Source organism: Salvia splendens, chromosome 1, assembly GCF_004379255.2.
Source record: "Salvia splendens isolate huo1 chromosome 1, SspV2, whole genome shotgun sequence".
Lineage (NCBI taxonomy): Eukaryota > Viridiplantae > Streptophyta > Magnoliopsida > Lamiales > Lamiaceae > Salvia > Salvia splendens.
Genome location: NC_056032.1, coordinates 39631129 through 39643893, shown reverse-complemented (window position 1 = coordinate 39643893; position 12765 = coordinate 39631129). Strand labels below are relative to the sequence as shown.

Here is a 12765-nt window from a genome sequence, read left to right as displayed (position 1 = left end):
TTATAACATATTAACATAGTAAAACATTTAATTTAGAAGTTCAGAACTTACTTGTAATCGAAGAGCGGCTCGCCTTCCCACCTCCTCCGCAACTTGTGCTCTAGAAGGGGCACGACGACGCCGAGAGTCACTTTGATCTTGAGCAATGCCTTTGCCCCGATCACCACCACGACGAGATGAAGACATGATATTATGGAAATTGGAAGTAGAGAATAGATAGTAGTGTTTATGTGAATATGACTATATGATAACATGAACAAGAACAACGTGAGTAAATTATGAGCGCAAACAACGTACACAACTTGAGAGAATGAGGATGGAGAATAGAGAAATTGAGATTGAGAGAGAAATTCTTATTAACACAAGAATGGGGTGAGTAGAAATGGAAGAGGAGGGGGTATTTATAGGGGAAAATTGTGATTAAAAATTTAAAAAAAAAATCAAATTTTGAAAAATAACGCCGAAACCGCCGGTTCGCCGCCGAAACCGCCGGTTTTCGGTGGAACCGGCGGTTTACGGACCGTTTGAATTTTCAAATTTTGAAAATTTCGGTGGGAAACCGCCGGTTTAGGCCCGGAACCGCCGGTTTAGGCCCGGAACCGCCGGTTTAACCCTGACATTGTGAAAAGGCTAGGGAGTAGGCCTGAAATTGTGTCGGAAACCGCCGAACCGCCGGTTCGGAACTGCCGGTTTCGCCGGAACCGGCGGTTCCGACCCGCCGGTTACGGTTTGCATAAAATGAGGAACCGGAACCGGCCCGGCGGTTCCGGCGGTTCCGGTGCCGGTTCGAACCGCCGGTGACGGTTCCGATTCCGGTTCGGAACCGCCGGCGACGGTTCCGGGCCGGTTCATCCGGGCCGGTTCGGTTTGGAGACGTCTATATACACACATGACACATGTAACTCTAAAAAATAAAATATCAATTTTGACCTAGCTTTGAATTTGTAGCAAAACAATATCGTCATATGCTTTTTTTGTCAAGATTCAACAATTTCCTATACTATCTAAAATGTGTTTATTTGCTGCAAAAAAGGAAAAGAAAGAAAAGCATGAAGTATTAATTATTGAAATAATTTTAAACGTTTTTGGTCAAATTTGGTGTATTATTGTTTGCAAAGAAATCTAATTCAACCGACCTACTGCGTGAGAAGGGTTGAACGCTTTGCCTTACATTTAATGTATCATTTGAGGTTGAAAAGTGGTCTGCAATTTTAGATAATATCACCTGATTATCAAAATATTATACTAACCTTCTGCAAATAGACTTCTTACCAGATGACAACAACTATGTTTAATTAAAAAAAAAAAAGAGTTGTAGTTGTACGTGGAATATATATAATATTAGTAATGGGTATGTATGAATGGAGTAGATTAACTTTGGTGTCGTCTTCACACCCAACCATACAAAAAAGCAGTTTCAACTCACCTCAATAAAATAACATACAATTAGTATTTAAGGTGCTATTGATTTCTCGTATTGACGCGTTTCTATAGTTTAGGCAATTTATTAAATAATGGCCAACCTTTACCGAAATTTCATTTTCTAATGAATTTCACATTATCTGGACAACAGATTTCGATTTAATTAGTTTGGGACTAAATTAAACATATTCAGGTTAATTAGTGGCACGTGCGATAGAAAGGGGTTGATAAATTTAGGTGAAATTAGTTTAGAAATATGGATAACCTAAATTTCAATATAAGATTATAATAATTACGTTGACTAGCTAGTTTTCACCACTACGACGTTGTAAACAAATTCTACAAATCCAAATACGAGAGAGAGATTCATAATTCATTGATAATTGTTTTAATTAAAGGTGAAGCAATCAAATAATGTTGGTTGACATGCATGTAGTAATTGGTTATCCGTAGAGTGGCAAAGCGTATTCGTTGATCGGTCAATATCATTTCTCCTTTACCTCACATTTTTCACAAATAAAGACACACAACACAAGTAACCACATTCTTGCCCTAAAAAGGATGAAAGTAGATCAAAGGGTCATAAATAAACCTGAAAAATATTGTGACCCGTCGGATTAATTAAAGGAAGCAGTAGCTTTTACACATATTTTGAGAGAGACATATATATTGTAATATTGCGCTTTAACATAAAGATAATACTACAACGCATCTTGATATTCAGAATCCACTAGTATTTCTCTACCAATTTTTCTCAACCAATATAATTAAACCATGCAACAATACACTAAATGGGACTTGTGTTCATAGTCTTACTCCCAGAAATGTAGTATTTCAAATGACAATCATGCATCATTCTTACAGTCTTACTCTATAACTATATTAGTGTTAATTAATTGTTAAGATTACTCATACCCATGAAGGAAGTATACTCATTTTAGATATCAAGGTCTTAGCCTTGCCCATTTATTACTACTCCATACATAAACTAGTACTAGCATATAGTATTTCACTTGTATTTGTGTTTTTAAAAGTATGCAATTGATGCGTCAAAATATTTTTCTCTGTTGTGAGGCACGAATATAGTACTACTCCCCCGTCCCAAAGAAGACGACCCCCCCTTCTTGGGACGGCACATGGTTTATGCATGCTAATTTTTAAGTACTTTAGAAGGGAGAGAGAAAGTTGTTGGGTGTTAAAAGTAGGAGAGATTGAATAAAGTAAAAGAGATAAAAAGTTGTTGATGTTTAAAAATAGGAGAAATGCAAAAAGTAAGAGAAATAAGGTTGTTGGGTGTTTAAAAGTAGGAGAGATGAATAAAGTAAGAAATGAAAAAAAATAATTGAGTATTTTAAATATTTCCTAAATAAGAAATGAGCCATCTTGGTTGGGACAGACGAAAAACGAAAAAGAAAAGTGGATCATCTTCAGTGGGACGGAGGGAGTACTGACTTTTTTTATTACTTCTTGTTTTAGTAGGCTAATCGACATCACTTTATCATTTTAGAGCACTAGCAATGGTGGCCTATCTCCGAAGCCCATCTCATAACCTATCTCCATTTTTTTCCTGTCACATCAGCAGGCCCATCTCAGAGCCTATCTCCATGCAATGAGAGCTCATCCCAGAGCCTATCTCAGAGTCTATATCTTTCCACATCACCACTATTTTATATTTTTCACTTTTAATTTAGTGAAATAAAATGATATATAATAAGAAAGAATAAAGACAACTCAATAAAAAAGCAAATTTTATTAAAAAGAAAACATCCTACATTAAAAAAAATATAGAAAAAAACAAACAAAAAACATTAATAAAAATATTAAAAGACATTGTGACTAGAGAGAAGTAAAATATAGAGTGAGATAGAATGAAGTGAGATAAATGTGAATAATTAGTGGGGAATGGGTTATATATAGAGGATAAAAAATGAATAAAAATTAAAAAAAGTAAGAGAAGAGGAGATCGGCTGTGCCGATCAATTGGCCCTGAGGAGGAGCCCATGGTGGGTGGCCATCGGCCCTTGCTCCACAATGAAGACCTTAGAGAGCCGATGGGAAGGCCGATCGCTCATTGTGGGTGCTCTTATAATGTAAAGCAAGTCGAAGTTATATGCTACACTACAAAGTCCTATAAATAATTACTCCACAAATACTAGTACAAGTTAGTTTTTTTTTTCTTTAACCCATTAATGAATACATATTATTATAGTACTATTTTTTTAATTAGAAAATAAACATAAACTTTAAAGATCATGCTACGCTACGGTGACCTTTGGCTTAGACATCAACCACTTTACCATTATACCAACACAAACGCACATTATTACCATTACTAATTTTATAGTATTGTGTATGGGTACTATAGAACAATATTTCCAAGTCTCATTATTTGGATACAGATGTACACTACTCTATTTAACTTAGTCTTGGGCTTTAACTCTTCTATAATCGGACCATGAATTTTTAACCGGACCATGAATCTTTTAACACATGTTTATATAATTAAATTAATAATAATTTTTAGCACCTTTATAGATCATGCCACAATTCACTGATAAAAAATCACATAAAAATCAACTAAAAAACTTAGGACTTGATTACAAATAAAACCCAACACGTGCGATTGCTACATTTTTTATTCTTTATTTTTTCCACAAAATTATCCAATATTTTTTAGTTAAAGACTATAGTACGGTATTATTTGAAAAATCCCACCCATGGCCATGTCCATGGGCGGACCCAAGTGAGGAGGGGGAGGGGCTTAAACCCTCATTGATATTATTTTTTAAACCTTTTTCTATTAATTTTAAAAAAAATTATTAAGATTTAGTGTAAATTATTATGTAAAAGCCTCTACAAATGATCTAATTTATTCAAAAGTATACTTTAGAATAAAATTTAGAAATTCCAGCCCCTATTGATAAATATTTCTGCGTCCGCCCCTGGCCATGTCCATTGCATACTCCCTTCGTTCACTGATACAAAATCAAATTTGTTTTGACACAGATTTTAACAATTACACTTAATAAAAAGTGGATACTAAAAAGTTAGTTGAAGTTGGATCCTATTATTATATGGAGTAGTAGTATTAGATGTAAAGTGAAATATGAATGAACTTAAATTAGTTGAATGCAAGGTCCATCACAAAAAATAGTAAAAAAAGCAAATGAAATATTTATTGGTGGGTGAAGATGAAAATGAGACGATTATTGGTGGACGGAGGGAGTAACTCATAAGTAGTGCTGACAAGTCGTGCGGATTGGGTCGTTATCGGGTCAACCCTGTATCGACCCAACTCAATAAGGCCAAATCCTAACCAAGCCAAAATCGCCGGGTTCTTATCTGATTATTGTGTCATGTCAAAAATTTTGTAAGTTAATATTTGTAAGTTACTGTACAAATTTACTTAACACGACACTGTAACAATCAGAACATGATATTACATTATAGAATACGATATTATATCATAACATAATTAAAACTTTAACATGATTTAAATCTAAGTAATAAAATAAACTTAGCAATTTTTTTAATTGATAATAATAATTTTATTTCTCATCGTATAACCTGAACCAAACATGAAATCATCTGATTCTTATTGGGTCGACCCGTTAAAGTTCAAAATCCAATAAAGCTTGACCCAAATTCATTATTTTCGTCCAAATTCATATCTTATTATCGGTATAAAAAATTGTCAGCCCTACTTAGAATTTTGAGGCTGTTGAAAATAATTAAAAGATACTGCTGTTGGATGTGAAAAATGATGATCCTAAAAAATAGGCAAGATGAGAGTGAAAAATGATGATCCTAAAAAATAGGCAAGATGAGAGATATGCACCTTTAATTTTCCTAAAAACGCAGCTAAAAAATCTCCCCATCCTCTGAATATTTCGTCAACTTCTTTAACAAAAAAACAAGGACCATTTTTCATTATCTATTCATCTCTGCCTCGATTTCCCATTTGATCACTTCCATCTTCATTCCAACTCCCTTTCTCTCATTACACACAGACACAACATGGTATGTTTCTTTGGTGCAACTCATTCATGATTTTGTTCATCCTTTCATCTTCCATTTCTATTCTGTTTGCATCCATTAATCTTGATTCTTGAGATGAAATATCATGAAAACTGCTTGTTTTTTCCTTAACACATTTTGTAGTTCTGTTTTTATGACATTTAGATCATTTTGATTAATCCACCAAAATGTGCAAAAGTGAGGCATGGAAAATATTGGTCAAGATTTTGAACATTATAAGTAAGAGATGAAACTGTCACAACATTGCTTGTTTCCTGCATTTCCTCAATCTTCATTGCAGGCCAACTCAGCCTCCGGAATTGCTGTGCACGACGAATGCAAACTGACATTCTTGGAGCTAAAAGCCAGAAGAAACCACAGATATGTGATCTTCAAGCTGGATGATGGCCTCGACAAAGTGGTGGTAGACAAGATCGGGGGCCAGGGCGAAAGCTACGAGGATTTCTGCAAGTGCTTGCCCGATGACGACTGTCGCTATGCTGTCTTCGACTATGACTTCACCACAGATGAAAACTGCCACAAGAGCAAGATCTTCTTCTTTGCATGGTAAATTTCTTTTATTTTTCCTTTTCACTGCTTTGTCTGTTTCTCAAAAATAATTTTTTTTATTTTCTTTCTTTCAAATATTGTAGGTCACCTGATGTTGCAAAGGTGAGGACTAAGATGTTGTATGCAAGCTCCAAAGACAGGTTCAAGAGAGAGTTGGATGGGATTCAGGTTGAGTTGCAGGCAACCGATCCTAGCGAGATGAGCTGGGATATCCTCAAGGCCAGGGCTCTTTGAACACACATTGCACCATCCACCACGTCTCAGTCTCACATAAAACGTTCGACTTCTTATAGTTTCGTGGGCGGCTCTTTCGACTACATCTCAACAGGGCTTCATTTTATTTAGTATTTTGGAATTACTACTTCTAGAAGGATAAAACCATCTGTTTTTTTTTGTCATTTTTGGTTATGTTGTGTTTTTTTTACAAGAGTGTTGCGATGCATTTGCTGCATCTTCTCTGTGGCAACCTTTTTTTTCATCTCATATAAACAATGCTTTTCAAGAATCACACCATGGCTTCTGAATCATGACACCCACATTTACAAAACCTCAAACTATGCTCTTATGCAACACTAGCTTAAAAAGTGAACAAAAAACCATAAAAAGACAGCAGCTTCCACATTAAACAAGCATGTAACAAATTTTTAAAAAAAGTAAAGATAAAAGAGTGCTTATAACCGCTGTGTCCCAGTACTGATTCTCCCACGCCTCCACTTGTTTAGTCATCTTGATCTTCCCATCAACCAAGGCTTGGATTTCTTGAGGCTGGTAGGGAGGTTGCATCGTGCACGGATCCGACTCACTAGGCCCCTTCTCCAAGGATTCCTCCATGAACTCTCTCCAGATCCCTTGAGCAAAGCAGGCCACTGACTCCGGGCACAGCTCCACTGCGCCAGCAGGAATAGAGGGCTTGTACTTCATCAGCTTCCCATACTCGTTGAGAAGATGGAACATGTAGTCGTAGACGTACTCCATCTTCAGATCCTCGTGGATGAAGCGACTCCCGGCTTCACCAATGGACTTTGCCTAGAATTTGGACTCACTTGTTTAGGACACTTTTGAGGTTTTTTAGCAAGAAGGAAACAGTTTACCTTTTCCTTGTGGTTGTTTCCCCAATCGACTGCGAACTTGAGAGACCTGCATTTGTCACTGTCCCTGACGGGCCAATAGTGGTGCTGAGGAACCATGCCTCTTGTGAAGAAATCATACCAACGTAGTGTCATCAGCAAGACGGGGGAGTCGCAGGCAAATATGTACTTCTTGCTCACGGACCACGCCCATCGTTCTATGTAAATCTTGTACCTAAATTTCAAATGTATGAATGAACAACTTTTTTCTTTTGAGGTTGGTTCATTCTTGAAAAAGAAAAGCAAGAAGCAAATTATCACCTGTGGATGCATTGGTTTCCAAGATTAGATTGCTTGTATCCTTGTTGGGACTCTGCAATCCAGTCCTGAAATGCAAGCAAAGCAACAATAAGAATAGTAGTAATTGAGGTTGAGGGATGGATGATGATGATGATGATTGGGTGAAGAGAAGATTGCATGCCTGAACATAAAGACGAGTGTTCCAGTCAGTTTGAGGAGTAGCATTGCACTTCATAAGGTCAGCCCTCCATTTGCAAACATTGGGGTTTCCCTTCCAATAAGCATAGGGCTCTCTATCCTCCCATTTTATCTTCTTGTTTCCTTCTTTTATGTCCTTCAACATACTTCTCCATGGCTTTATATTCGTCTCAGCCCTACACCACCAACTATTCTTAATTTTCCCCTTCATCATCAATGATCAAACGCCTCAATCCAATTTATCTAGTGTCTTCGGTTTCATTTTATCAATACATGCTATTTATGATTACAAATGAGCTAGACAAGAAATCATATTGGACTAGAACAGATTCAAGAACCCTAATTTTGTTATAATTCCTAATTTTCGCGCCTTTTTTTTTTCCAAGAATACACCAACAAACAATAAGCAGGGAAAAAATGCCCCGAGTTAAAAAACAACGTTACCAGCCCCAAAACGACCAGTCGGGAAACACGATATCCAAGCTGCGCCAATCCGAACAGTAGCGGAAAACCGGCGGCAGGGCGGAGTCGGGCAGCCGGAAGCGGCTGGTCTGGACGACGGGGCGGTCGTCGCAGTCGAACATCAGCTCCAGATCGGGCAATCTCCCTGGGTAGGTCCGGATCAGCTGCGCGATCCCCCAAACCGTGAACAGAGCCCGAGTCTGGATCGACGGCCGGAAATTCTCGACGTACACCTTCCCGTCCAGGATGGTGAGGCGGAAATGCGCCGTCGCTCGCGCCTTATCCACCATCTCCTTCGTCACTCCGGTCCGTCTCCAGTGGCGGAGGTCCTCGTGGATCCATCGGAAATATCCAGGGCAGGTCGGCGCCGGATTTCTAGACGGTTCGCGCCTGACCGGGCGGTTTATCGGGCAGGACTTGGTGTGATTCCACGCGCCGCAGGCGAGGGTATTTTCGCCTTTTGCTAGTGTTCCTTTGATAGGAGTATTTTACATACTTACCCTTCAAGATTAAATTTAGCTTGGTTACTCATATATGCATAACAACATTTCTCAATAAATAATTTTTTCTGCGCCAAGGTTTAAATTATACTCCTATTTATGAAATCTAATTAAGCGTAATTAGTTAAATTCAAATGATGAGGCTGGTTGTTATGAGGAGTAATGTCATGTTAGTGGCTCGGTGCACATGTACAAGATCATCGAATTAATACTCAGAAAATAGATATTTTAACATCTGCATCTCCGAATTAATTGTTTAATAGAGGGCATGTATGAATGTGATGTCCCAATAGATTTGTGTCCTATATCTACATGAATGAACTACTTACCAATAATTCAATATGGGAGCGAGCAATTTCATCTATATTCCATTAACTTTTTTTAAGTCAAATTATCATTAATTCAATAATGAAGCGAGCAATTTCATCTATCCAACTAACATCTTTTATCTAGTAAAAATTGATCATGGCAAATCCCTTTTGCAAAAGAGATATTGTTCACTGAATTTAGTCTACTAGGAGTAATTCTCTCCGCCTAATAAAATTTAGTTTACGAATAATTTGATAGTGCACAACGAGGTCACTTTAACCCCATGGTAATAAATTCCTTTTTCCAGATCTTGTATGAATACATAAGACTATAAAAGAAAATTTTATTCCACTTAACAATAATAATATCGAATACTACTACTATCCAACGAGATGTATTAAAAAAAAGAAAAAATCGTTTCACTCACTAATGTTTCATAAAAGATTGATGTAGGACACTTACGGGGTCAACCTGGGCGGTGAAGATGAGCACAACAAGAACGAGGAGGAAGAAGACGAAGAGGAGAAGTGAATATGATGAACAAAGTGGCTTGTTAAATGAGGGCGACCACAGAGAATGTCTCTTGAAAGAAGGCCTTAGAGCATCCACAACCGTGCTCTTGCCAGCGGCACGATTGTGGGCCCGACCCCACTTTTTCTGCCTGCTCTCTGGCAAGAGCATAACACCCACAGCTGTGCTCTCCCGCAATGACGAGCACAATTAATTTAAAATTCAATTAAACAATAACATTTCCATAATAATAAAATTCATTAAAAAACCTAAATATAATTACAAATGACAAATCAAATAAAAACGACATAATTAAAAGCCTAAAAATTAAAAATTACATAATTAAAATACTAAAAATTAAAAAATCACTACTCGTTGCTGAATTTCATCCGCGGTCACGATGGATGTAGCGGCGATTTGATCTAGTTCGTTGAGGAGGAGGAGCGGGGGTATTCGCCGCGACATATGCTTCGTAAGCGGCACAATGTTGTTCGTAGGGATGTCAATCGGGCCAACCCGTTCGGGTTGTCGGGCCATTCGGGTACGTGCTATTCGGGTTATGATTTTTTCGGGTTATAAAAGTTCGACCATAACCCTAACCCTTCGGGTTTCGGGCTAACCCACCGGGTTATTCGGGCCAATGCGTATTTTTAATTCTTTTAATATTTTCAAAAAATAATACGTATTTTAAATTTTCTTTAATTATATACATATTTTTAATTAATCATTCAATAATGAAATATATATTTTTAATTTTCTTTAATATTTTTAAAAAAGATTAAGTTATTTAAATTTAAATAACTTATTCATTACATAATTATTTACAAAATATCTATCAATAGTATGTTTATGTTTATGTATTTAAAACATAAATCAACACTTTGTTTCAAAATTCAAACATAAATCAATTCGTAGAAAATTAAATAAAATTTTCATAACGTGAGAGGTGCATCGTAGATGTAACAAAAATATTTTGAATTGTTAAAGAGTGAATTATCAAGATGCTAGCTAATTGGAGTAACTCTAAGTTTTCTTGAATTATAATTGGTCAAATTTAATTTATTCCAGCTGTAAATAAGTCAAATAATAATTTATCTTTGTTTTAAGAATCATCAAAGTACACATAATTCAATGACGAAGCGACGTCAAAACACTTTGCACTATTATATTGGAAATATACTAAAAGAAAGCTTTTATATACGCGTATTTATGAATCCATGAACCACATGGTGATTTTTTTTGTGATCTTATACAGTCGGTTGACGTATTTGGATTTTGCATGGTTTTAGAGGGTTGTCTTGGATGATTTTGATTATATTTCTATATTTTGGTATGTTTACATGTTTGTTGAGAAATGATAGAAAATTGATTAGAAAATGTACACAAAATATGTGGATGTGCAGCAGCCTTGTTTGAGTCAATGTTTCTCGCGATTTTGAAGTCTGATAAACCTATAATACATATTATTCTCTTCGTATTCGAAAGAGCTTCGCGTGGATATATTGCATGCCTCAATCGGAGCTTTGTAGAGAAAGTTATGACCGTTACAAAAACTACTCACTATGCAGAAACCTTCAACCCGACGGGGCCGACCCGTAACCCGAACGGGTCAGCCAGCCTAACCCGACAACCCGAACGGGTCAGCCCGAATGGCCCGATTTTAAATTCGGGCTGCGAAATTACAACCCTAACCCTGTATTTTTATCGGGTTATTCGGGCCGGCCCACGGGTTCGGGTTACATTGACATCCTTAGTTGTTCGTAGTATTCTTGTTCTTCGCGCTCCGCTTCCGCCATAATATGGGTGAAATCCATTTGAGGTTTTGAGTGAGGGATGAATGTGTTGATAGTTTGTATGAGAATTATGAATGAGAGATGAATGAGAGATGATTTGATGTGATAAATAGATGATGAATGTGTGTATTTATAGATGATTTTGGGGAAAAAAAATATAAAAAAATCAAAAAAATTTAGAAAAATGGGCAAAAAAACGGCCATATTTTTGGGATTTGGAAAATAAATTTTTTTTTTTATTTTTTATCATTATTTAAAATTAATTAACGAATTTAAAAAAAATTATTCAAAGGCAACGGCTATGCCGTTGCCCAATCGTGTGCCTCCACGTCGACTGCTCGCTGGCACGGCGCTGCTCGATGCATCGAGCAGCGCCGTGCCAGCGGCGGCGAGCCTCGTCCTCGCCGCTGGCACGGACGGCGGCCTTCTTCCCCACCACCGTTGCGGATGCTCTTAGCCAGCATATAGCCATCCGCAACACTATCTCTTATCCGTCTCTTAACCGTCTCATCTCATAACTATTCATGAGCTCTACTGTACTTTTTCTCTTATCCATCTCTTAACCATCTCATCTCCTAACTATTCATGGGCCCTACTGTACTTTTTACTCCATCTCCTAACTAAGAGACAGCACATGCAACCCTCCATCTCTTAACCATTTCATCCCTTAACTCATTCAATTTCATTTTATTTTTATTTTTATTTCCAACAAATTCAATTAATAAAAAATACTTCATTAAATAAAATAAAATTACAACTTAAAATTCTAAAAAAATAAAAAACCTCATTAATAAAATCCTAAAAAAATTAAAAATACATAATTTAAATTAAAAAACATATTTTTTTATGGTGGATTAATTTGTGGGAATGATTTGATATTTATTGAAGTGATTGGAGGCTTAAAAAAATAAAAAATAATAAAAATTTGCAAAAAACGCCTATAAACGACTAATATATTTTTTGGGATTTTTTTTTACTTTTTGAAATTTTCCTGAATTTTTTAAAAAAAACAAAAAAAAACATTTTTTCGGATAAGAACGTCGCCCACTCGTCGGCCCGTGTGTGGCCGTCACGGACGAACCGGAGCTCGCCACGTCGCCAACGCGCGTGGCGAGACGTCTCGCGAGCTGTCCCTCCAAGACGGGATGGAGACGGAAGGCTACAACGCCGTCTCTTATCCGTCTCGTTTCTCCGGGACGAGATAAGAGACGGCTAAGGGATGCGTTGCAATGGCCTTAATCAACTTCTCCTCATGTCCTTTCATGTTTTCCCTCACTTCTGCCAACACACCTCGTGATTACTGCTTATACATGTGTAATCAAAACTCATCAATCAAGATTCTAGAGAGAGAGGGAGAGAGTTGAATGTATATATAGAGTTGTGAAACATGGGTAATAATATGAATAATTCTTTGCGGTCATTTAAAAAAAAATAAAAATAAATGATTTGTAGAATCATCTACTCTTTAGAGGGCTATTCACGTTGATCTCCTATTGGATGACAGTATACACGGAACAATTCTATTTTTGGTCTAGAGAACTAATGGAATTCCATTTTAATGAAGGAGATTAGATTTATTCCGAATGGAGGAGTGACGCACAAGGGTTATGCGTCGTT

General features: G+C 36.9%; 2 protein-coding genes across 2 annotated transcripts; one reads left to right on the top strand and one right to left on the bottom strand.

Annotated features, from left to right (window-relative positions):
- Positions 1-5339: 5339 nt before the first annotated feature.
- LOC121751084 (actin-depolymerizing factor 1-like) lies at positions 5340-6517 on the top strand. Its single transcript, XM_042145801.1, has 3 exons — positions 5340-5442; positions 5741-6006; positions 6093-6517. The coding sequence occupies exons 1-3, from the start codon at positions 5440-5442 to the stop codon at positions 6241-6243; spliced, it is 420 nt and encodes a 139-aa protein (XP_042001735.1). The 5' UTR covers positions 5340-5439; the 3' UTR covers positions 6244-6517.
- On the bottom strand, positions 6466-8597 carry LOC121750580 (O-glucosyltransferase rumi homolog). The gene is made up of 5 exons (XM_042145142.1): positions 8019-8597; positions 7558-7750; positions 7398-7462; positions 7101-7311; positions 6466-7035 (listed from the first exon to the last, which is right to left on the bottom strand). The coding sequence occupies exons 1-5, from the start codon at positions 8324-8326 to the stop codon at positions 6631-6633; spliced, it is 1182 nt and encodes a 393-aa protein (XP_042001076.1). The 5' UTR covers positions 8327-8597; the 3' UTR covers positions 6466-6630.
- Positions 8598-12765: the final 4168 nt, after the last annotated feature.